General features: G+C 44.8%; 1 protein-coding gene across 5 annotated transcripts in view; it reads right to left on the reverse strand.

Moving 5' to 3' along the window:
• The window catches only part of LOC138295831 (myosin-7-like), a 228,303-nt gene that overhangs the window by 66,772 nt on the left and 134,388 nt on the right, over positions 1 to 27,143 (reverse strand). For all 5 annotated transcript variants that reach the window (XR_011203695.1, XM_069234387.1, XM_069234388.1 and 2 more), the window contains exon 7: positions 11,147 to 11,275. Coding sequence is in view for 4 of the 5 variants with exons in the window: in XM_069234387.1 (XP_069090488.1) it covers positions 11,147 to 11,275 (129 nt within the window). In the remaining variant the exon portion in view is untranslated. The remainder of the gene's footprint in view (positions 1 to 11,146; positions 11,276 to 27,143) is intronic.

The raw sequence follows: 27,143 nt of genomic DNA on the forward strand, positions 1-27,143 counted from the left end.
CCAACAATGACTTCCACATGTCCTATGGACAGTGACCTGGGGTTTCAACTCTGCACATGGGCGCCTGGGGAATCCTATCTACTTACGTTTGGTGTTTTAGTACTTCCTCAGTCCTAAGGGTCCTTGGGTGGCAAGTTTAGGTTGGTAGTGATTTTGGCATACCATCTTTTTAGTATTTGGTTCCCCCCCCCCAATAGGGGCCCATGTTATTTTATGCTTTTGCTTACGTGTTCACGTGTTTCTGAGTATATTTTTTGGGGGTGAGAGCAAAGTGCCCCGTCCCTCTTCTAATCTCTCTTTAGGGGGATTTTAACCACGCCCATGGTACGTCAGTCACTTTTATTGGTTCGTTGGCTTGCCTTTTAAAATCCGCTTGTTTTCATTCGTGAAAGGCATGCATATGTCATGCCTTTTCCGGTGTTTAGCCCTCCTCGACAGCATCGGTAAACTACTGGAAACATACGAGGCTCCATGTTTTCCGTATGGTTTCTGGACTACTTTTTCTCTTTTTTTCGCAGCACATGTTTTTGTTTTCATATAATGTGGCAAGAAAAGTCCGGTTAGGAGTTTATAACGCTAATAGCTCTAACTCAATGTAATGCGAGACCCGCTGCATTGCAAATGCTTGTTGTGTGTTCTTATCTCTGCTTAGGAGATATACCAAAGTTAGTTTATGGTTTGTGTTATAATAAATAAGACATTATCAGCACTAACTGACCTTTGTGGTATTTGCAACTGTTTGACACCCTCCTGGATACCCTTTGGGAGCTCTGGTTATCTAGAAACTCCTACACTATCACTAAGGGTTGCCTGGACTCAGTACAGGGTGCCTAAGCCATAGGTGTACATCATATACTGAGCCAGCCTCCTACAGACACCACCTTTTAAATTCCTCCATCTTTGTTTGGAAGGAATTAGGCCACTTGGGTGAGGGTTATGCCCACTTACTAGTGAAAGTGGTTATGGAAAGGGCATAGTCACCCTAAAGGTGGTCAGCCTATTGGCTACCACCTGACACTCCCTGTAATGCCCGTAAATGGAGTATTTAGGTGGCACCCCTGAATCCTAGAATTCATCTCCCAGCTGAATTGGAGAAGAAGGATGCAAAAGCCAAGAACAGGAGATCTGTGACAGAGTCAGCGCCAAGCCTGCCCGCCTATTTGTGGGCTTTGACAATTGCGAGAAAGATGCCTCGTCCTCAAGCTGCTGAAATTTCCAAAAGCCCTGGACGACTACTAGCCTTCACCCCAGCACAAGAACTCTTGTGGAGTAACGGTGCTGCTTCTCTGTATCATTGCAGGCACCAAACAACCAATGAAGAAGACTTCGGACTGCCTAAACCCCTGCCTTACAGCACCACTGCACCCGAGTCGAAGAGGGCCAACTGTGCCAACCTGGTACCCAGCCTCTCCAGCAGCAAACTCCATTGTGGGTTTCCCCACTGCAACCTTCACACCAACATCTGCAGCCTCTTTGTGCGGGCCCCCCCTCAACCACGACCGCCTCTGGTGATGGTAACCCTGACGGTCCACTGTGCCTCTGCACTTGGACACCTTGGACCGAAAAGAAGAGGACCACTGGTGTCACTGCATCCCCCAAGCTTTTGGGACTTGAGCCCACTTGTTGGTTCACCCAAACTGGTCACTCAGTCAAAGCCTGCAGCCTTTTCTGTGGGTCCCCCTCCACCGGGACTGCCAGCGGTGACAGACACCCGACGGTCCAAGAATCCTCTGCACCCAGATGCCCGAGACCAAGGAGAGGAGGACCACTGGTGTCCCTACATCCCAGAGTATCACAAGACCTGAGGCCACTTGATGGCTCACCCAAAGAGGACACCCTGTCCTAGCCTGCAGCCTCTTTTCAGTGACCGATCTCCTTAGGAACACACTGGACATCCAATGCTGTTTTGCACCCTGCACCCGGCTGCCCTGTGCCGCCAAAGGTGTTCTCTGGGTGGTGCTATGGACTTTGCTTACTATCCACCTCAAACCCAAGAGATTGGTACTGTAAGTCACTGTACTCAACTTGTTTGCTGACTTTGTTTTCCTCACATAAGTTAACAATGAAGAACTCTGAAAATGCAACAGGCGATTTTTTAAACTAAAACATATTTATGCTTGAAAACGTACTTACCTTGTAACGAAGTTCTTGGTTTCAAAGTATATCTAAAAAGAAGTGCTAATTTTTTTTAATGGTCTTAGCTTTATTCTTTGATTGTGTGTCTGATTCATTGCCTCTGTGAGTACAACAAATGCTGAGCACTACCCTCTGATAAGCCTAACTGCTGGGGGTGGGCTGGGGACACATTTTCTAAACTAAAAAGTCCTGCAGGAACAAATGGGCGAAATACCTGTACCTGCGGACCTGACTGTCCAGGCAGTAGTGTTTGGTAAACGTGCTGGGATGTCCACGTTCCTGCCTGGCAGATTTCCAGGACTAGGATTCCATGTGCTAATGCAGTGGAAGCAGCTTTTCCTCTGGTGGAATGAGCCCCTATGCCCTCAGGAGGTTGCTTTTAAGCCAAAGCGTAGTGGATCTTTATACAGAGAATGACCCAGCATGAAACGGTTAGTTTCTGTACTGCCCAACCTTTCTTTGTTCCAACATACTCCATGAAGAGTTTGTCGTTCACCCGGAATTCTTTCTCTAGGTCAAGATAGAACGACAATGCTCTTTTTGGGTCCAGACAGTGGAGTTGCTCCTCTGCTTTAGAGGGATGTGGAGTATCAGAAGGAAAAAGGGCCTAGTGTGAAGCAACACTTTCTCTGAGAAAACAGACAGGAATGGAGGCTTGAATGTCAAAGCTTTCAGATCACTCACCCTCCCGGCAGATGTTACTGCCACTAGAAAGGCTGTCTTGATTGTAAGCAGCCAGAGGGAACAATTATCAGAGCCTCAAAAGGAGTACACATCAGGTAGGTGAGAACTAAATAGGGGTCCTATTGAGGCATAATGAATGGTTAAGGGGGGAACATATGTGTAAGTCCTTTAAGAAATCTACTTACAATAGGGGACTTAAAGCATTGGTCACACAGCCACAGGAAGGTAGACAGAGCAGAAAGATAGCCCATAAGAGTACCCAGAGCAGAGTCCTGTTGAGCAAGGGTAAAAATGAAAAGAAGAATATCAGAGAGGGAGGCAGAAAAAAAAGGGGTTGAAAGTCTTTTCTCTACAATAATCTACAAATTGTTTGCCATCAGCAGGCCTACACTGTCTTGGTGGAGGGACACCTGGCTGCCAGAATAACATTGCAGACTTAAGGAGAAAGGTCAAAGGCTGTCAACCGTCACCACTCAATCTCCACGCAAGAAGGTGGAGAGTTGACAGGTTCGGGTAGAGGACCCTCCCTGCTGCCGCAACTGAAGATCCTCCAGAAGGGGCAGCCTGATCTAAAGATCAATGCTCATGTTCAGAAGCTCTGGATACCAGACTCTCTGTGCCCAGTCCAGAGCCACAAGGATGACTCAGGCTCGGTCATTCTTGATCTTCTTGAGAACTATGGACAGGAGTGGTATGGATGGAAAGGTATAAAGGAGGCCTGAGCTCCAATCGAGATGACAAGCGTCTCCGAGCAATAGCTGCCTTGGAAATTCCAACGTGCAAAACCGTTGCACATTCTCTTCTGGGGTGAACAGATATAACCAAGGCTCTCCCCACTGCTGAAAGAGACCTTGCGCCATCTCTGGGTGGAGACGCCACTCGCGATCTGCTAGGCATGGACGGCTGAGTTTGACCTGCTTGACGTTCAGAGAACTTCCCAGGTGTGGAACCACCAGGGTTATTCCCTGATGTTCTAGATTATGTCCAGATGTGCAGGGCCTCTTGACAAAGGGTCCATGACCCACACTGCCACAGCAGTGGGGTTGTCTGTGAACATCTGCACTATTTTCTCTTTGATTGACGGAAGATATGCTTTCAATACTAGACAGATCGCTCGGAGCTCCAGGAAGTTGATATGGAATCTGGAATCTGTCAGACACCAGAGTCCTTTGATCTCCACGTCTCCCAGAAGACCGCCCCATCCCATGAGTGATGCATCTGTCATCACTGTGAATTCCGGTTGGGGAAAGGAGAGGAGTCTGTTATTGACCTAATCGCGGTTTGTTAACCACCACTGCATACCTTGTGTAGTTGCCTCCCAGATCTGGACCATGTCGGAGAGATTTTCCTGATGCTGCGCCCACTGGAACTTCAGGTCCCACTGCAGAGCCAGCATATGCCATCTGGCAAGTGTCACCAGTAGGGTGCAGAAGGCCATGAGTCATTCTCACTGAAATCCAGGATAGAGGCTGAAACATTGGTATCATAGCCTGAATAACCAGGACTCACTGCTCAGGAGGATAAGTCTGAAACTGCACTGTGTCCAGAACAGCTCTGATGAAAGAGAGCATCTAAGAAGGAGCCAGGTGTGACTTTGGCATGGTTATAGTGAACCCAAGTGAATGCTGGAGGTCTGCCGTAGTCAGGAGATGCGAGTCTGCTTTCAACAGACAAATGTTGAGATAGGGGAAGACTGAAACTCCTAATCTCAGCAGGTGATCTGCAACCAAGCCCGTCACCTTGGAGAACACCCAAGGGGAGCTGGTCAGGCCAAAGGGAAGCACAGTAAACTGAAAGTGCTTGTCGCCTACCTTGAAACACAGGTAACGTCTGTAGGCAGGCAGGATGGGAACATGGAAATACTCATCCTGCAAGTCCAGCGCTACCATCTAGTATCTGTGGTCTAGGGCAAACAAGACCTGAGCTACCCGACGTGGACACTTGAGGAAGGGTTCCAACATCTTGGTTTTGGTTGGAACTAGGCCTTCTGGGATAGGGATATGACCACTCTTCACAGGAATTGGTCATACAAAGAGAGTAGGCACCCCAAGGGTAAATAGCTCATTGGCTACTACCCTACACACCCTTAAACGCTCCTAAATCGAGTATTTAGGTGGCCCCAAACATCAGAAGTCAGATTCACTGGACCCAAGAAGAAGAAGGACACAGAAGAGCCAAAAAAAGCAAGAACAGAGGAGCAGCTACTCACCTGGCTTCGACCCAGCCAGCCTGCCTGCAGTCCTCGGCAATTGCACCAAAGTCGACTTGTCCTGCAGTTGCTCTACCTCCTGATGTCTGGGTGAACTGTCTGCTATTAAAGAAGCACCAGGATCTCCCGTGGAGTAGTGGTGCATCTTCCCTGCACTCTGCAGGCCCCCAAAGAAGAAACTTGAGGACTCTAGACTGCCAAAAACCAGACACCAGAATGCACCACTGCACCCATGCTAACCAGCTTGAGTCTGAGTTGGCCAACGGTGCCAACATGGTCCCATAGCCCTCCAAAACACAGGCACACCTTGAGTGTCTCAACTATGGACTCCCCGACACCGCCTGCAGCCTCTTAGTGCAGGCCTCCTCAACTGTGAACATCTGCGGTGACAAAGACCCTAAACCTCAGGACACCTCTGCACCCAGCCGCCCGAACCGTGAAGAAGAGGTCCAAAGGTGTCCCTACGTCCCCAAGCATCACAAGACTTGAGTCCCCCGTTGGTTTAGTCAGACTGCCCCACCCCTCATCCTCACCCGCAGCTTATTTTTCCTAGGACAGTTTTCCATTGAAATCAAAGGGGTACCTGACGTCATAAAGCACTTCTGCACCCAGATGCCCAGAGCTCCCCGATGTGACCTGTTGTGCTGCCTTGGGCAGTGACCCGTACTTATCTTAACTCCTGAAGACTGGTCCTGCAAGTCACTGTTGAGTACTCTTATGCAATACATGGGTTTTTCTCCATAGAATTTCACTGCTATTAAAAGACACTTCGGTATCCTACTTTATCCCTTTAAAACTGCATCAGTATTTATTTTTGGTAACAGTCTGGTCACAGATTTATTCTTTGAGTGTGTGTCTCATTTATTATACAACAAATGATTAGCACTACTCTCTGTTAAACCTAACTGCTCACCCACACTACCACAAAAGAGAGCTTTTAGGATTGTCATTTGTAGCCCTGTAAACTAATAAGGGTCACCTAGACTATCTGCATAATGCCCCCACACATTGGCGCACTTCATAGATAGCCAGCTTCTTACAGTTGGTATTATCCAAACCACACCTGATGGTGTAACGTGGCTGCATCCCTCCCATATTTGACTGCTTGGGAGAGAATGGTCCAGGCCTCCTCCAGGACCTGTGGCAGCAGTTTGGCAACAGTGTCCACAGTGTGTAGGAGTAGTGGCCCAAGAGGCATGTAGTGTTCACCGACGGCAATGCTCGGCTGGTAAAAGAAAACATTTTCTTGCCTAAGATATCCAACCTTTTAGATTCCCTGTTCGGCGGAGTGGCAGGGAACGTGCCATGGGAAGTGGAAGCCTGGACCACCAAGCTTTCCGGGGTGGGGTGAGGAAAGGTGTGTCCCCTGCGGTAGGTCAATGGTGGGGGTAATTATCCTGTTCACAGGATCCCCTGTGCTGGGCTTGGACCAGGCTTGCAGCAGGACATCTGTAAGTGCTTTGTTAAAGGGGAGAAAGGCTTCAGAAGAAGAAGCTCCAGGCTGAAGCACTTCCATCAAGATGTTAGTCTTGACTGCCACCAAGGGTAGTTTGAGGACCTCTACTACTTACTTCACCACCACTGCATAAGATGCTCCCACCTCTGTAGTCATGGTGGGGGAGAGAGCAATCCAGTATCCCGAGAGGTATACAGTCCACTGGCTCAGGGGTACTGCTCATGAAAAATCTTACAGATCCAGGTTAACTTCTGGGGAAATTCAAAGGTAAGGAATCTGCAGCTAATTGTCTCTATCAGATAGTGACTGTGGAATCTTTGCAAATTCAGATTGAAAATTTGCTCCATCCACTGGGTTGTGAACAAGAGTGGAGGAGCAGACGACCCAAGAGGGGCGGGGGCTCCCCCATTTCCAAACCATTTTATAGTGGGGTGGGCAGAATTTCAATTACGCCAAAGTAATCAGAGTAATTGCGGTTTACACTTTTCTCTTTCACACAGAATTACTAATAATTTCACAATTACTCCTCACGTTATTAAGAGCAATTTGGGAGGACAAATCCTACAGTGACAGCACATTTAATGAGCGCTGCATTTAACTCTATTTCTTGGAGCAAAATCCATACTCACAGCCATTTGTATGCTAAGAAATGGCACTAAATGCAGAATTAATCTTCTCGTGTAATTCAAGTGTAATCTCATCTGAATTCTGCGTGATTATGCTAAACAGAATTAGGCAAGTTATGCCCATCCTAGTGTACAAAGTATGTGAAAATGACTAGGAGTCTGGCAGTGAGGTGTGTAGCACTACTATGTTTATACAGAAACAACATGAGATGTGTTACATGCTTATAATAGTAGTGATGATTCAAGAGATAATTTACTGTAGCAACCACAGAGTCTTTATTTAGGCCCTATGCCAAAGACCTTGAAGCATAAAAGGGCCTTACCTGCCATCAAAAGGGATTGGGGATTACTGCCTTCATTACATACCCTGTAAGCATGCGGGTAATAACGATACCTTTTCATAAACAGAGGAAGCAAAGACAATTTTTTGTAACATCAGGGGTAAGGTGACACACCTTAGTCCAGTATATTTTCTGTATTTTCTGTTTATTTTACTATGACGCCATGTGCCTTGATCAGGAATTTAGTGAGGGTCCATCCTGGCTGTAGGTGTTCTATTTCCCTGGGCAAAAACCCAAGACACTGGTAAAATTTGGTATGTGATGACTGTTTCGTCTTTGTGAGATTTTTGGTGATATTTTGTCTTTCTGCTTTCTCTTCTCGTTCTAGGTACTGGTCCCCTGTCTTGATATTTCCATGACTTATATTGTTGAGGTATATAATGTTTAGAATGTGTTTTATGCTATGATTATCAACATATGTGCTGTGACTCCTCAATAAAAATATTTATTCAATAACATGTATAAATCATTAAAGTTCTTCACTACCAAATATTGCACACTTTGTTCTGGAGGCTTTCGTCTGAGGGCTGGACAGTGAGCGTCACTTGTTGTGGATGGCTCCCCCCAAACAGCACTGGCAACACTGTAGAGGCCAGTGTCCAGTGAAGGCATTCCCCTCCCTACATGCTGTACTAGGGTGATTAACAATTTTATTTTTGAGGCTGCTGAATGTACTTGTAATCTGTGAGTGGCTGTCTGATGACTAGCATGCTATAGTGGACAGACAAAAAAACTAATCAATAACTTGCTTATCAGCTGATGCTTTTAATTTTGTATCCAACGCTTTGGGACTTTTGAAGACGAAATAAGATTCTTACAAACCTCAACTGCAGTGCTCTCACACTGCTTTGTACAAGGATGCTATCAACCAAAGCAATACATGTAGGTTTCCAGTCAAAGGCTTAAGATTTAAGAGGCCCAAACGTTCAGATATTTATCCATTACATTTTTATTTAGTTCTGTGGTGAAGTGTCATTTGTAAAAAGTGAGGTCTCTGCCCTGCAAATGAAATGGAGGAAGAACAAGCAACTCTTGAGAGTGTGGTACCAAACTCATACATACACGTGGATCAAGACTAAGCGAAGAGTCAGGAGCATCTGGTTGCAACATAACTGAATGTGGTTACTGTACTGGAAGTAGACGCTGGGGCAAAATAGACATTTGAGGTTCTAAAATGCTGGTTCATCCCTCAAAGGAAGAAACAGTCTGACCCACATTGTCATCATTGGTAAAAAGTGCATGAGATAGGTGCAGGATTCTGCAATGTATGTAAAATCCAACAGGGCTGAGGCGTACACTTCATCATCATGCCTTCTAGACGGTTAATATTGAAAATATATTCCTCATGATCAGATTCATTGAATGGTACAGATAAGAAATGCCAGGGGTCAAGATTAGCGATTGAAAATATGCCTGCCTTCAATGATTTCCTTGATTTTTCCTTGGAGTGCGTTTTGCTTTAATCACAAGAATGTGAGCCCTTCTGTTAGCTGGCACCCACGGGACAGCATAGGCAGCACCATCAGAAGAAAGCTCTTCCTTTACTTCCAAGTGCTGCCTAAAAAAAATCATCATAAAAAAGCCAATAGTTATCTAAATTACTGAACTTGTATGCACGGGAAAAACTGACAGGCACAAATAGAGACAAAAATCATATGATTTGAAAGGACTTGGACTCCATTCCAAACATACTGCAACAGACATTCCCTAGTGGCACGATTGCTTCCTCATCTCCACAGTCGCACTAGCCTCACCCTCAAATTAAGTAGCTGACTATAAACAAGATTGCTACATCTACTCCAATGTAATGACAAAGTCGGGCAGAGCGCTGGACCCATCTGGGTAAGACATGCCTGGTAGGCTACTAAACCAATGAGTTAAACAGCAGCAAATACACAGCATAGAAATGCTATTGAGACATGCAATTTCAAATGAAGCCTGGACAACAATTCTATGTAAAATCATAATTATGCTTTTCACTGGATATTCATGCAGCCAATGAATAACTGTTATTTAATTCTCTTGAATATTTTTAATCTTCATCATCAACCAGAAAGCTGAAGAAATGGGATGCCCTAGGGGCTCAGGATTTTTAAGAGCTAAATGACATGTCAACTCCAGGTGGCAAAACACATAGGGGGTCATTACGACCACAGCAGTTGGCGATAACGTGGCAGTAAGTACCACCAACAGGCTCGCGGTACTTACCGCCACATTATGACAATAGAGGGTTGGCTGAAGCCAACCTGCCAATGTACCACTCCGACCGCCAAGGCGGTAACAGCCACCGGACTGGAGATATCTATCTCAAGCCTGGCAGCCGCCATTGTTCCACCTGCTGGATTATTACCCCGCCTACCGCCATGGTTTTCGTAGCATTTGTAATGCCACGAAAACCATGGCGGTAGGCCATATCAGTGACAGGGAATTCCTTCCCTTTCAATGATAGGGGTCTCCCCCCCACCTCTCCAGTTATCCCCCCCACCCACCTCTACCTCTCCAGTTACTCCCTCCACCCCCCCTACATCCACGGCCCCCATACACACACACGCATACACACACTCATTCACACATACATAGTCACATGCATACATCCAATCACACACAAATCCGCACACACTTCCAAACATACACACATTCACATTTCACAACATACACACACTCACACGTCCGTATATGCACACACGCATTCAACACTCAACACACACACGTATTCATGCACACACATACATTCACACACACCCACTCACACACACACACACACACGCACACCAACCCCCTCCCCTGTTGGAGATCCGATTTACCTGGATCCAGGGGGTCGTCCGGCAGGAGACGGGACGGGGCGCTGCTACCGCCAGCAGCACCCGCCAGCAGCACCCGCCAGCAGAACACTGCCAGGCCTTATTATTTTTCATAATACGGCTAGTGGCAGTCTACTGGTGTGGAGCTGCCGCCGGCATGGTCACAGCCGGATTTCTGTCATTCTTCTGGCAGAAATCCGGCTGTGGTCATAATATGGTGGACGGCCTTTTGGCCTTTTACGGTCGCCGCAGCAGTAGGCTGTTTTTACCGCCAAAGTTATAATGAGGGCCATAATTTACTTCCAGAAATGAAAAAGCCAGGGAAAATCTGGAAAAAAACGATCTGATACCTCGGATAAAGCAGCAGCACTACTATCAAGGGCATTCTGGAGTCACCTCTGTCTCCCCTTCTCAATTTACCATAAGCAAAGTGGGAGAAGGGTTGAAAAGATAACACACATACTTACCCACTTCAGTCAGCTGATGGGCACTCAGAACATGCTAATAAGATGCATGGGAGGGCAATGCTGACTGAGAACCTTATCAGTCAATTAAGTGCCCGGCAGTCTCACTGAAGAATAAGATTCCCTGAAACTCCTCTGAATTTGTGGAATAAACTGACAAATAGTATTCTCTCAGGGACACTCGATCAACAGATTGTGACATGCCACTAGTCAAGAAATGGCCTGGCAACATCCCCGGATTGTGGTCTAAAGGTGCCCCACAACAACACATGAAACTGTATTTGCATGGATTATGTGCTGGTTTCAACAATACCATTTGCAATGTGCAGATTACATGTTTGAAAGTAAGACAATGTCGATCTGAAATTAAACAAAGCGCTTGCTTGTGATAAAGCAAGACAACAAAAATAATTGTATGGTGGTATTTACATGTGCAAATAGCTGACTTTCAAACTTCTTGCAAACAGATTGAAGTTCCTCAATTGCTTCGTCCTTCACTCTTAACTGTACAATTGCATCTTCTAGGTTTTCAGTGAGCGTCTTGCAATTTCCACATACCTATTAAAAAGATGTGTTAAAAATGAAATCTAGTTGTGGTTATGCTTGCTCCTATTTTAAAACAGGAACAAGTCCTTGTACAATTTGAAAAAATACGTAAGTTTATTTCTTGTATATTCGTCCTCTAAATATGTTTCTATTTCATATACATTGCATTTAATTTACAAGGCACGCTCATGCTCCCCAGAATATCTTTGAGCGAAAGAAAGGAGATGGACAGAAGGAACAAATTATCTGACAAAGGCAATGACTTCCACATTTTACAGATGGAAAAACCATCTGGGAAGGACATAAAGGAAGGTACTTTGAGTAAAGCCTTACTCCCTGATCTGAAGAGTATGGTAGGGTCAATCCTTTTAAAACTCTTTGTTGCATACCTCCATGGCGACATAGGAGCCTTCAGTTCATAACTAAGTTATTATTTGTTTAAATAAAGTGTCGAGGAAAAACGTGTTAGCTAAACCCCAGTGTGGTAGCAAGAGTAGCCACACACTTTAAAGGAGTATGCAAAATCCTAACAAATCTAGCCACAGTTGATCCAGAAGAGATAAAGCAAAGTCCTTAGGAAAATAAAAGTAAATTCTTTATGAAATTTGTCTTGGAATGCTTTGAAAAGTATACCAATCTTACTTTAATGTTTTAACAATGCAGTCAGCTGAAATGAATAACTGGAAAAAGTAAATAGGTAAGCATTCCTTAAACAACGTTGCAAACGAAGCAGCTGAATGACGAAGATAATGTCTTTACAATAACACTTTCTAGCTAACTAACACCAAAAAACATACGTTGAGTTCAATAGCCCGAATTAACTCATTTTTTTCAATTTTCAATTTTTATTTCTATTACACGGAGAAACATGGTGGCATTCTGGATAACAAAAGTGTGTCTAGGGAATCACAAAAACCTTTCACAGTTGAATAAGCCCTAATACTGTAAAACAGAACGTATTTAACATTGCACATTATGCAAGAGGGCAACATAGTTTAGACTACAGAACTCGACCCATTCTAGGGAAATGATCACTCCTTGATAGCGGAATTGAGTCGTACTATCGCTATCAATAGTTCTTGAAACTATACAACTAACAGAAGGTGTTGTGGGTCGGTTAGTTTAAAATCCTGATACCTGATGGAATCTTCGCATTGCACACCAAAATAGCAGGCTTCTCGTTGTCATTTCCTGCCAAAAAAAACTTCTTAGGGATAACCGTGAAACATGAACCCACTCAGTTATATCAGATAAGCATCCATTAATCACCACTTTACCACTGCAGCCTGAAAACAATGTGTTCAAATTCTGGGAGAAGGAAAGGGCTTCTTTTGACATGGTCACCCCTCACTTTTTGCCTAGTTTCTGCTGCAATTTCGACTTAAAGTGCACTGGACCCCTGCTAAACGGGTCCCCAGTGCCAGATCAATTTCCTCCAAAACTACACAGTCGTTTTTCTCAATTGGCAACACTTTTAGCTACCATTATAAGTCCCTAGTAAATGGCACCCATGGTACCTAGGGCATGGGGTACTAAAGAAAGGCCCCCGAGGACTACAGCACAAATTGTGCCACCCCCAGGGATCCTCTCACTAAGTGGAGCTTTCGTTGGCTGCATGTCTTGGTGCAGAACTAAAATGAAAACACAACATGGCACACAGCCTGTGTGCCCTGTCCCCTTTACACTACATGCAATATATGCGAGTCACCCCTCTAGCAGGCCTTCCAGAGTTAAAGGCAGAGTAAATTATTATACATGTGGGGACATACCTGCCTGAGCATATATGCCCCTGCTATGTCTGTCAATTCTCAGACATAGTAAGTGAACAGGGAAGCCATTTCAAGTACATGTGCTGGACACTGGTCATTATGAGCTCCTCAGCGACATGATGGCTTCACTGAAGCTAGGGATGTTTGGAATCAAACATCTCATATTAACAAATCTTCACTGAATCCAGTGAAGGATTTATTAATATATGCACTCAGAGGGCAACTTAGAGGTGCCTCTGAAAACCTACCAACTTCTAGTGTGGACAGTGACTGGTCAAAACCAGTGCAGCCAACTTAGACAGAGTTCTGGCTCCCTGAGGTGAGAGCCAACGCTCTTGATAGCTCAGAACAAAGGCCTGCTCTGGGCAGAGGTGTGACCTCCTCTACTGGGCAGGATGGACATTCCAGGGCGGGGAGCTTTAAAGGCCTTGCCACCTTTGTAATGCGACCTAGGTCTCTCCAGATGGTGTAGTTGACCAACCCTCCTGTCCTGACCCCACTTTTTGCGGCAGCACAGGTGGGAAAAATAAGTTAAATTAGGAGGAGTGCCCACTTCATGCCAGTCCTACCCCTAGGGTGGGCGAGCTGAAGTGGACAATACTTTTTCAAATTTTTCCATCTTGATTGGAAGGAATTAGACCACTAGATTTAGGACCACTTCCCAATGGAAGTGGTCATAAAGGGTTTAGTCACCCTAAAGGTGAGTAGGCAATTGGTTACCACCTGGCACTCCCTTAACACCCCTAAATTCAGTATTTAGGTGGCACTCCTGAAGCGTAGATCTCGGATTCCTGATGACCTAAGAAGAGCCAGACACTATAGAGTCGCACCAGCAGAGAAGACTGCAGACACCAACTGACTTGGCTCCAGCCCTACCGGCTGTCTGCAGCCCTCAACGATCCTGCACCAAAAGACAACCTGTCCTGCAGCCGAGTGACCTCCAAAGCTTTAGGAGGACTGTCTGCCTTTGATAAAGATCTCCCCAAAACAGCTGAACTGTTCAAGACGAAACCAACTTTAAAAGAAAAAGAACTCTGCCCTGACCGCAAAACCGCCTCTGGACCCACCTCTGCAACCGATGCCCACGGCCCGAGTCCAAGTGGCCCACCAGTCCTGTGAAGGTTCCCCACCAATTCTGAGTCCAAGTCCACCGTGGGCTGACCCCTGCCAGACTCTGCCTCAACCTGAAGACTCCCCCTGACCGCGACCTGCCCGGTAAGCTGTTCCTGGCACCAAAGGACACCTTTGCACCCTGAGCCTTGAGGAGCTGGACCGACAGTGTCCCTACATCCTCTAGCATCAGAACTTACCTGGGCAGCTGGTGGTTTTCTTCATTTGGCCTCCTGGCCCAAGCCTGAAGTCTTTTTGCAAAACTGATCTCCCCAATGACTTGTATTGGGCGGCTGACGCTGTGTAGGCACTCTGCACCCGGCCGCCCCTTTGCCACTGAGGGTGTAAGTTTGGTGCTGCCTTATGGCCTCCCTTGTGCTTACCTCAACCCCAGGAGATCGTCCCCTGACACTACTTTACTCACCCGTGAACAGCGCATCTTCGTTCACCCAGTCTCCATTAGTTAACAATGGGCACCACACTCCGAATTTGACCTCTGCACCTGACCGCCACTGTGCTGCTGCGGGAGTACTCTTGGTACTGATCTGAACCCTGCCTGGTGTTGACCTAAAACCCCAAAGACTGGATTTGCAAGTTGTGTACTTACCTGAAAAACTCCATTCTTGTTTTTCTCCCATAGGTTAAAGTTGCTGAACTAAAAAATTGCACTAAGTGTTGATTTTTGAAACTGCAAAATATTTATGCCTGTAAATCTACTTACCTGATTACAAACTTCTTGGGTTTGAAACATATATAAAAATAAGAAATTTCTCTAAATTGTTCTCGATTAATTCTTTGTGTGTGTGTCTCATTTATTGCCTCAGTAAGTACGACAAATGCTTTGCATTACCCTCTGATAAGCCTAACTGCTCGCCCACACTACCACAAACAGAGCATTAGTCCTATCAACTTTTGCTTCTGCAACACCAATTGGGGATCCACTGGACTCTCTCCACAGTGAACTTCACTTTAGTGCACTTTCTAGAGAGCCAGCTTCCCTCACTGGAGAAATTGGGCTGAAATGCCAACTCTTTGCATAATTTACCACAGAAAGACTGAAAAAATAGGAAGAGGAAGGTAGGAGGCTTGCCTGGTTTGTAGTGGGTACCTTTGGTACTTACACCTTATCCCTTATTAGTGAAGCAGTAGTGCTCTAGCAGCTTAGGCTGATAGAGGTAGCTATTTCAGAGCAGGTTAGGCTAAACTAGGAGACCTGCAAAGCTCCTTTAATACCACTTATAGTTACACAGTACTTGCGCACAAGTAAAGGCAATACTCAGTGTTACCAAAAATAACGGTATTTATTTGGGTGACAAAGTATCAAAAATATCTTAGAGACAATAGTCCTTCTGGAGGTAAGTATTATACACAATATATACACTAGACACCAAAATTAGACAAGTAAATAGTCTAAGAACAATGCAAACAGTAGGAAATCATATAGAATGTATTGGGAGAAAATAGGTCTAGGGGCAACACAAATCAAATACTAAAAAAGTGGAATGTGAATCACAAATTCCCCCCTAGACAATTGTAGTGTGTGCAGAATCGCTGGGAGAGTAAGAATACAGTAAAGGTAAGTAAATGACCCCACCCCAAAGCCCAGAAAATCAGGAGTAAAGTACAGCAAGTTTCCTTAGGACACACTACATCTTGTTTTTTGGGATTTTGCAGCAGCCAACCAAGTCTGCAAAGAACAACTGCTGGATTATTGGACCTGAAGATCTGCAAAGGAAGGGGACCAAGTCCAGAAGTCGAAAGAAGTTCCAGGAAGGACAGGAGCCCCTGGCAACCCAGAAGAGGGTGCAAAAGAAGAGTCCCCAGTTAGTCGAAGACTGCAGAAATGCACCCTAGGAAGATGCCTGCGGGTTCCTGCATGATGCAACAGATGTCTCATGGCGTGAAGATCGTTGCAGACGAGATTTCATGTTGGAAGGCGCCAACAAGCCTTGGCTACGGCAAAAATGTGTTTTTCATCAAAATGGCGCTGGATGGACCCAGTAGGGACCTGTGGGCCTCAACTCTGTGTGAGGAGGAAGAGGAGCCTCTCAACACTTTAGAGAGTCCTCAAGATGCCAGCCAGCACCCCCAGAAGCCGCAGGATCCGGGTTCAAAGGAGGTGGAAAACAGGGTTAATGCAGCACACCAAAAGAAGGTCCCACGCCGCCAGAGAACAACTCAGCGAATTGAGCGTCACAGGGTGGAGTGCTGGGGACCTGGGCCAGGCTGTGCACGAAGGAATTTTGCAAAGAGTGCACAGAGGCCTCAGGAGGCGAAGAAGCCACAATACACAGGGGTACCGTCGTTTTTGGGGAAGGCAAGGTCTTACCTCCTCCAAATTGGGTCAGCAGGACCTCAGGACAGTCTATGTCGATGATGTCCACCCTCTGTGTCCTTAGGAGCACGCTTGTCGCCGTGAGAGGAGTCCCAGGGTACCGGTCATCGCCTTGGAGGGTGCCTGCTTGGAGCAGGGGAGTGATTCCGTCACTCCACAGGAGATTTCTTCGGTTCTTCTGGTGCAGGATGAAGACAGGGAGTCCCCAGAGCATGCACACCATGGAAATTGTTGCAGTTGCTGACTTGGAGCTGAGGTTGTTGAAGAAAAGTGTCTCTTGTAGACACTTTGTTGCAGTTACAATGTTTCTTGGAGCAGGCTGCGGTTGATCCGAGGTCAGAAGAGTCTGAAGTTGTTGCAGAGGATTCCTGAAGGAAACTTGCAAGCAGAATCTGAAGAGAACCCACAGGAGAGACCCTAAATAGCCCTGAGAAGGGGATTGGCTATCCTATCAGGCATGGAACTATCAGGAGGGGTCTCCAATGTCACCTACTGGCACTGGCCATTCAGAGCCCTCCAGAGTGCCCCCACACCTTGCAAAGCGAGATGGCTGGGGTCTGGGGCACACCGGAGGAGCTCTGGGCACCACCCCTGGGGTGGTGATGGACAGGGGAGTGGTCACTCCCCTTTCCCATGTCCAGTTTCCTGCCAGAGCAGGGGAGAAGAGGTCCCTGAACCGGTGTAGACTGGTTTATGCAAGGAGGGCACCATCCGTGCCCTTGGAAGCATTTCCAGAGGCTGGGGGAGGCTACCCCTCCCCAGCCTGTAACACCTATTTCCAAAGGGAGAGGTGTAACAGCCTGCTCTCAGGGGAAATGCTTTATTCTGCCTTCCTGGGATTGGGCTGCCCAGACCCCAGGAGGGCAGAACCCTGTCTGTGAGGTGGCTGCAGCTGTAGCTGCAGTGCAAGCCTCAGAGGGCTGGTTTGTCAGTACTGGGGGTCCATTGTGGAGCCCCCAGGATGCATGGAATTGGAACCCCAAAGCCAGATTTGGAGTGGGGGACAATTCCATGATCTTAGACATGTTACATGGCTATATTCGGAGTTACCATTGTGAAGCTACATATAGGTATTGACCAATATGTAGTGCACACGTGTAATGGTATCCCCGCACTCACAAAGTCCAGGGAAATGGCCCTGAACTATGTGGGGGCACCTTTGCTAGTGCAAGGGTGCCCTCACACGAAGTAACTTTGCACCAAAACTACAGCAAGTGAAGGTTAGACATATAGGTGACTTATAAGTTACTTAAGTACAGTGAAAAGGGCTGTGAAATAGTGTGTGCACTATTTCACGCAGGCTGCGATGGCAGTCCTGTGTAAGGGTTTATCTGAGCTCCATATGGGTGGCAAAAGAAATGCTACAGCTCATATGGATCTCCTGGAACCCCAATGCCCTGGGTACCTAGGTACCATATACTAGGGACTTATAAGGGGGTCCAGTATGCCAATTGAAATTGGTAAATGAAGTCACTGGCCTACAGTGACAAACTTAAAAGCAGAGAGAGCATAAGCACTGAGGTTCTGGTTAGCAGAGCCTCAGTGACACAGTTAGGCACTACACGGGCATACACATTAGGCCATAAACTATGAGCACTGGGGTCCTGGCTAGCAGGATCCCAGTGAGACATACAAAACATACTGACATATAGGATTTTATCTATGAGCACTGGGGTCCTGGCTAGCAGGATCCCAGTGACACAGTAAAAACACACTGGCACACACTCACAAACAGGCCAAAAGTGGGGGTAACCATGCTAGAAAGAGGCTACTTTCTCACAAGGAAAAAGTATCTGAACCTCCATAATTACACTATAAATGTCATATCTGGGTGTTGCCCTTTGCACATCAATTTCAGTCTGTCTCAAACCCCCGAATGATCTACTTGAACACTAATAGACTAAGCCCCCATGACCCATAATCATCTGCTCAACAGTGGTAATTGCGCACTTGATATCCTTATAAATTCTGTGTTGGGATGGGAAAGTCCTCTGTATGGTAAAGATATCTGCCCATGCACGGCGTACCCAACTATATTGCTGTCTGGATACCTAATGCTGATTTTTTTGTCATAGGCGAACACAGATCATGCATGTATGCCATGAAATGGGCCTGTCTCATGGACTGTGGTCTTGTTGGACCTGGAGGGGTGCAAAAGTGCTACCCTCATAGTGGTGGAATGCTACTTCCTTTACCAGGAGTAAAGCAGCACAAGTGCGGCGGTGGCAGCATAACATGTAAGAGATCAGTAGTAGTGAACAGGACCTTTTTACCCTGTGTCACTGGAGAGGGCTACAGGCTCACTCACCTTTTTAGAAGTTCCGCTTCTGTGTGCTTAACTCACACTTGGCCTACATCAGGTAGATGTTGAGAGCTGTGCAGGAGTAGTGACTGTGTTCATTGTATAAGTGCCTGGGCAGGGTACAGTACAAGGATGGAGTGTAGGAGGCTGGCCCTCTACGTAGTGTGCAAAGCTTGGCACAATGTGCAGGGGGCCAGGCAACCGCACGTTGGTTTGCAGAGGTAAAAACTAGATTACCCAATGCTCTAATTTTTATGGTAGCTTGGTTGAGCAGTTAGGCCAATCTTGGAGAAGTGCAAAGCATTTGTTGTACTTACAGTATCAATCATGCAACTCACACATACAAAGGAATAACTCAAGACCAATTTATAAAAATACTTCAGATTTTTATATAATTTTTAAAACCACTATTATCATAATTGGTTAAGTGCTTTTGGAGATATGGATTTTTGAAGTTTAATAAAAATAGTCTTTTTGAGCGTGATTATGCACCATAGGAATCAATGGAAAGTCACATTTAAAAATACATATAAAATCACACAGTTGCTTTACAAAGTTCTTCTTTTGCAGGTTGGTTGAGGTCATAGGTGGGCACACTGTGCCAGCTGGAGAAGTTCAGGTGGCTCCCGGTTCCGGCGGGAGCAGCGAGGAAACGTCTCTAGAGCTAGGGCAGGGCCACTGTGGGAGACCACTTGGAAAAGGGCTGTGCAGGTGTAGTGAAATATGTGTTTTTGACCACTAACTTTGTGTTGCACCACTTTGCACCAGGATTAGCTGTCTAGTGTTCACCAGTTGCAGACTACATTTTGTATTCAGTTTAGATGCCTTTTGATTTTATTGTAGCATTAGACACTGCTGTGTTAAAGGTGACCGTACTTTTGCACATTGTAAACTGTGCTTGTTTTCGTGCTTTTTCTCACCAAGGGCTTTGGTTGATAAGGATGTACTCAAACAACAGGGAACAGCCTTGTTTTGATTTAGCATCTTGGGATTGTGGCCAAATCCCAACGTGTTATTTTCACAGCAGACCTAAACTTGCCAGCATGTTTGAATTGCTAAATGAGGGGGGATTATGTGCACATATATTTGCTGTGTACATTGCAGTGGAGAATCATTTTGGTGTGTTTTCCTTCCATTGCTGTGACTATTTTTAAGCATGTGCTTTCAACATGATAATCTCCTTTTTAAGAACCTCGGGGTGAAATAATAATAAATGTCTTCTTTGAACTGAGAAGTGCATGCCAGAGATTTAAGTCAAAGCACAACATTTTGGCGTAGGTTGGACAGTCTAAAAAGAGAGGTTGGAGGATGAGAGTGCACGATTTAAAAGTGTAAATATGTTTTTATTCAGAGAGTTAAAGGAAGCACCGCAAACCATGTTTGAAAATGCATGTGAAATTAAAAAGCCTTATGATATCTTGGCAAATGTGTTTTCTTGTTTATCAGGACTTTCTAAGTTTTGGGATGGGTGCTTGGATAAAACAAATTTACTGAATGTGTTTTCATGTTTAGAAAAGGTGCTTTTTGAACGGAATGATGTCCCTTTTGTTCTTGACAGAATGGTTTGGATAGTTTTGTCTGTTTACAGAAAAATGCATGAGAGATGTAAACAGTTAGAATATGAAAATAAGGATCTGAGACAACAGCTTGACCAAAATAAGTTATTACAAGGCAAAACTGAAATCTACCAAGCTGTTACAAGGGAATCTGATTTTTCACATTCCAGTAATGAGGAGGTTGAAAAAGGTGGGGGCCAGTGTGAGCTGCATGAGTAAAACATAGTTCATGCGCGGTGTAGCACACAGTTTTTGGCAGGAGTTGAAATGCATTCTTTAAAAGATTACACTCAGCAAGAAGTTGACGATGTTACCGGTATATTCAGACAACTTTTGCAGAGTATAATGTGTACAGTTAATTCAGACAAGACACAGGGACTGTTGCAAAATGTGCAGTTTATAGGAATTCAGTGGAATCCAGAACATAGAGAGATGTTGTTACAGGTAAAACAAAATATTCTGGAGTTTGCTACTAAGCAAGAGACACAGAGTTTCATGAGATAGTTTGATTTTTGGAAATAGCATGACCTCATCTGAGTAAAATCCTAATCCTTTGGTATGAAGTAACCAGGATAAAACATGAGTTTGAATGGAGTGAAGAGCAGCTGTGTGCTTTTGATTTGGCAAATGAAATAATTCAACAGGCTTTAGACTTGTGGCCAGTGCAAGAGGGAGACATTAAGTTACACGAAACTGTTCAGGGACAATATGCAATCTGGAGTATGTGGCAGAAACAGGAAAGGACGAGTGTGCCCATGGGGTTTTGGACCAGAAAACTACCTGACTCTGGGGAGCGCTATACTCCTTTTGAAAGACAGCATTTGGCCTGTTATTGGGCTCTAGTGGATACTGAGGAAATAACACTAGGTCATAATGTAATTCTGAGACCTGAAATACCAATCATGCAGTGGGTGATGAGTTCACCTAAATCTCACCGTATAGGACATGCACAAGAGGCTAGTATCGTACACTAGATCTGGTACAGACAAGACAGGGCTCAAGTAGGACTGGCAGGCAGTGCAGCCCTACATGGACAGGTGTCACAAGCCCCTGTACAGGATGAGGAGAGAGTGCAGGAGGTACCACTGGTAAAAGAGTCACCAGGGAAATGGAGTGTGCCATTTGAATTCTTGTCCCGTGAGGATAGGAAGCATGTTTGGTTTACTAGGGATTCATTCAAATATGTGGGTACTAAAAGACATTGGAAAGCAGTGTCATACAATCCAGTTACTGAAAAGTTGCTGATCACCACAGAAGCAGGAAAAAGTAGCCAATATGTAGAGTTATTCGCTGTGTAAAGGAAGAGCTGCCTGGGACTTGTAATTTTTACACTTATTCTTGGTCCACTACTAATGGATTAGCCATATGGCTTCCCACATGGTATGCACATAACTGGTTTATTCACTCAAAGGAGGTGTGGAGCAAAGAGTTGTGGCAGGAAATTTGGGAAATGTTAGAACAGAGTAAAGTCATAGATGCTCATTGTCCCATTGACTCACTAGAACGCTGGTTTAATTCCCTTTCAGACGGCAAAGACAAACATTTAAAGGCAGAAGTGTCAACCCAGAAATCTGACTTGGTAGAGATGGCTAAGTGGGCACACCAGAAATGTGGACACCTGCGAGAAAAAGCCACTTACAGGTGGGCCAAGATTAGAGGGATGCACACTCCCCTAGATTTGATAAAAACTGTGTTTTTGCAATGTCCTATTTGTCAGCACACACAACAAAGATCTGTCCCACAAACAGTCAAAGATCACCTGGACAGGAAAGTTACCTGGACAGATAGAAATCAAAGCTATTCTGTTAAATAGTGGAGAAGTTGATTTATTCACACAGATTGGAGACATTATTGCCCAAATTGTCATAGGTTCAGTGTATGGAGGATTGGTGAGGAAGGGGACTGCCCCGGCCCTTTTGACAGTGCAAGGAAAGGGAAGTTCATTAGATAAAAACCTCAGTGCTAAGGTGTGTTTGTTGAATCCCCAAATGGCCCTAGAGAGGTTGCAAAAATGATGGCAAAGGGCCTCAATAACGTCCTGCTGATTATAAAACAAGGAAAGAAAACATAGGAGCACATTTTAAATGGCAAATGTTATTTCCTAGAAAAATCATACTTGTTTCTTTTACAGATCTTACTACGACTTGCCACTGACCATGAGTGTGCTGTGTGGTTTCCCTTTGGGCGTTTGCATGTGGGGCTGGGGGAGGGACCGCACCCCCAACCTATGGATCCATTTAGCGCTAATTGTGCTTCACAGATTAAAGTTCTGCATGGGAACAATGCAGAGTACCATGGATGTTCTGTCAACCTGTTTGATTACATTTTTCCTGGAACTAACCCATGGCTTGTTATCATCTGATATAATTGTAGGTGGGTGTACTTAACCGAGAGAATGTTAGGCGCTCTGGGTAATAGGGAAAAATCACACAAAATTATTAATTAAATCATCTGATGGTGCACCCTTGAAAGACCCCACCCCTGGGTCTTGATGTGTGCTAAGCACTCATAAATAGCATTAACTACAAGAGGCATACATAATATTCAGTATTATAGAATCACTGAATAAGATTTGTTATGAGATCGAATAAAACAGTGCTCATAAGTAAGTATTCATTATGTACATATATTGTATATTGCTACAAAAAGAAAATGAGATAACATAAATCATATATATCAATGTCCTTCAAATAAGTAACAATGTCCGAATCCAATGTAATCAAATAATCAAAATTGATGCTCCAAACTTGTGATATGATCCAAAGTCAAAATCCCAAATCCTTCAATCCAAATTGAGTCATGTTCTTCAAAGGTATCTCATAGTCAGTGTTGATTTAGCTTTCGGATTCACAGCCAACATGTGTTTCGTCCGGGAATTTCCCCATGACTTCATCAGGGCTGTAATCGTGTATATATATCTATTATTATAGTCTCAATTCGCATTTATTAAAGATGGAAGCCACCACCAAAGTGATACAAACGGTGGTATAAGTATCTGTTAATATAGTCTCGAGTCGCATTAGAAAAATGGAAACCATCACCATTGTGATATAAACGGTGGGATAACGAGTCATGCAGAGTCTTAAAGCATCTTTGTCCCCATATGTGAAAATGTCAACGTTGTGTCGTCACGCATGTTTGTTACTATATTGTATGCTACTATAACAGGATTTAAATTATAAAGGTAGTACTGACATATAGAGATAAATCTGTATGTGTATATTAGGGGGATAAGACTAAATAAGTCACTTAACTTGAGTAACCTCGCTTCCTAGTAGTGCCCCTGGTTTTTAATATTGCATACATGCGAACCCAAATTCTTACCTATAGTGAATAGGTCCAAACTTAGTATTTTATATATCTTATTGTTGTATCCAAAATGATCCTAAGTGAACATCTATTATAGAAAAATACAGAGACTAGATAAACATCCAGACAGTATACACACCAAAATTTGCCAATAAAATTCAACTTTCAGAGACCACACCTCTATATGTATTATACAAATAACTATTCCCATAGGTATGTATGAATTATGACCCACCAACCAAACCATCTCTACTCTAATATCACTTATGAACACCACTAAGAATATAATTTCTTAGTGGTGTTCTAAGTATGGACACAAATACAAGAATTTAAATTTATTGAGAATAGGCCGTATTCAGTCAAACCTATATCAATAGTATAAATCCCATATATATAAAAAAATATATATAATTGTAACTTGTAGTTACATCTCCACTTCGAAACAAATATAAAGATATTTTCTGGCCCTTGATCCAACACCAAAATACCATAGCCGTCAGGAAACTCACCTAATGGTTGGTTAATATTCACGCGGATAACATCCTGTAATCGGCAGTCCAGTGCGAGTACGCGTGGGGCTGTAATTCAATCAAACGCTGTAGGTAGCGTCCCCACACCCTTAAATATAATCAAGGGGTTGGACGCTAAGATGGAGCTTAAAGTCTTGCGCGCTTAATTTAGGGCATTCAACATAAAGAAAGGACAAAGCGTCCTGACCGCCATCTTAGTAGTAGAATAGTGCCGATAAACAGAAATCTACTACGTAGTAATAAACAAAGGACTACTATCAACCGCCATCATGCTAGTAAATTAATAGTAAATGCATAACAATAATAAAGAAAAGACTATTAAACTGTTGGCCATATTGGACATGAAATAATGTTCACATTATCGATTAAAACGAATATGAAAGACAGATATCGATCTCCACTTGCTAATTAATAGAAAATAGGAAATGTATATATCTTATGATAAAAAATTATAAAAAATTCTACATACAGGAAGAGCTAAATAATTCTTGATCTCTTTTGAGTTGTACCACACAGTACAACTCAAAAGCATAACCAATAGATATAAGTGACACACTTTCAGGTTTCAAAAGGCCTCGTAAGAAAGGGGAGAGTCTCCCCTTTCTTACGAGGCCTTCTGAAAGTGTTTCTTGGCCCCCGATCGCAGCACAGCTGCGATCGGGGGCCAGGAAACACCACGGATTTCACTTTGGGGGGGCGGCCCCCTCGGAAAACGGCCTCCCCCCCCGGGCATATTTTTTATTTTTAAAAAAGGTAGGTACCCCCTGGGGGGGGCGCGATCGCGCCCCCCCCAGGGGATTTTTTTTTTTATTTTCCCCAAAAATAAAATAAAAAAATAAAAATATTAAAAAAAATGACAGGGGGTCGCCCGTGGGCAGAGTGACCCCCTGACGGGGCAATATTTTTTTATTAGATGTTGTAGGGTTTCCCTGGGGGCCATTTTGGCCCCCAAGGAAACCATACAACAACTAAAAAAAATAGATCTATATATAGATCTATATATATATATATATCTATGTAGATAGATATATCTATGTACATGGATATATCTATAGATATATCTATGTAGATAGATTTATATATATATATAGAGGTAGATCTATATATATCAATCAAAGATTTATAAAGCGCGCTACTCACCCGTGAGGGTCTCAAGGCGCTGGAGGGGGGGACGGGGGGAGGGAAAGGGGCTGGGAGGTTCACTGTTCGAAAAGCCAGGTTTTGAGGCCCTTCCTGAAAAGAAGTAGGTTTTGGGTCTTGTGAAGGTGGGTTGTGAGGGCGTTCCAGGTTTTGGGTGCAAGGTAGGAGAAGGATCTGCCCCCGGTGGTGGTGTGTGTGATGCGGGGGACAGAGGCGAGAGAGAGGTCAGCTGAGCGGACGTTTCGTGTGGGGGTGTGGAAGGTGACTCTCGTTGAGGTAGGCAGGGCCTGTGTTGTGGAGTGATTTGTGTGCGAGGATGAGGATCTTGAAGGTGATCCTTTTGTCAGTGGGGAGCCAGTGGAGGGATTTGAGGTGTGGAGAGATGTGTTCGTGTCGGGGGAGGTCGAGGATGAGTCGTGCTGCTGAGTTCTGGATGCGCGTAGTTTGCGCTTGAGTTTTAGAGTGGTGCCGGCGTAGAGGGCGTTTCCGTAATCAAGCCTGCTGCTGATGAGTGCGTGAGTGACAGTTTTTCTGGTCTCTGTGGGGATCCATTTGAATGTTTTTCAGTATACGGAGTGTGTTGAAGCATGAGGAGGTGAGAGCGTTGATTTGTTGGGTCATCGAGAGGGAGGAGTCTAGGATGATGCTGAGGTTGCGTGCGTGGTTGGCGGGGGTGGGTGCAGGGCCTAGCGTGGTGGGCCACCATGAGGGGTCCCAGGTGTTTTTGTGTGGGCCAAAGAGGATTATTTCGGTTTTGCTTGAGTTGAGTTTCAGGTGGTTGGCTGTCATATATATATATATATCACTTTTGTCAATATGTGTGTGGTTTCCCTGGGGGGAAAAGGGTCCGACTTGTCTAGTGGCAGTTTTAGTGCCATAAAGAAGTGCAGAAGGTTTATAGGCCTACTGCAAAGAGCAAATCTGTATTTTATGTAAATAGCTGAGTACATTAGTAAAGTCAGCCATTACCTGCGCTATAATACCAATGAAATGTATGTGCGGGGTGGAGGGCGGCTATGGAGAGATGAAGGGCACTTTTGCTGGGTGGTAATGAGGGAATCCGAGGAGGAGGGAGTGGGAGCACCAATAATGATTGTTGGACTGGGCGCAGGAGGTGCTAAAGACTGTGACGAATGGTATGTGACAAGGTGTTTTTTGAGTGTCTTGAAAGTACGTGCTGATTGAGGGAAGAAGCGCAGGTAAGGTGGCCTCTACTGTTGCACGTATCTCACACACACCATCGATTTTGTGACTGTCTACATAGGCTAGTGTTTTAGAGCAACAGTTTAGCCAATAGCAGAGATGGCATCTTGATGGATGACTGCTGCCTGCACTCGGGTTATAGAGGACCGCTTTGACATAGGATCAGAGACTGAGACATCAGATACTGAGACAGCATCTGAGGGATAGGACAATGGCGCAAACTCTGGGAGCGATTTTTCAGTCAGAGGAGTCCCATTCGATAACTCCTCTTCCAGTACATTATGAGGGAGGTGATGAGGACAGTCCTGCTGTCCCTTCGCAAGCTGTTCGTGCAACTGGGTAATAGTGGGTTAGGCCAACCCAGAGAGCAGGTGAATGCGGCGGCAAGCAGAGAGAGAGAGAGAGAGAGAGAGAGAGAGAGAGAGAGAGAGAGAGTGCTCTCTTGGGAGCTCCCCAATTTAGTTCAGCCCCAAATTCCACCACCCAAATCATATTGTGGAGACATCAAAATTATCTATGGCAAAACAAACTGGTTTTGTAAGGCAAGCACCTGTGTTTTTGGTCCTGTTTCGGTGGCCATATAGAGAAACACACTAAACCCAAACATTTCTGGAAACTAGACATTC

Source organism: Pleurodeles waltl, chromosome 5 (assembly GCF_031143425.1).
Source record: "Pleurodeles waltl isolate 20211129_DDA chromosome 5, aPleWal1.hap1.20221129, whole genome shotgun sequence".
Taxonomy (NCBI): domain Eukaryota; kingdom Metazoa; phylum Chordata; class Amphibia; order Caudata; family Salamandridae; genus Pleurodeles; species Pleurodeles waltl.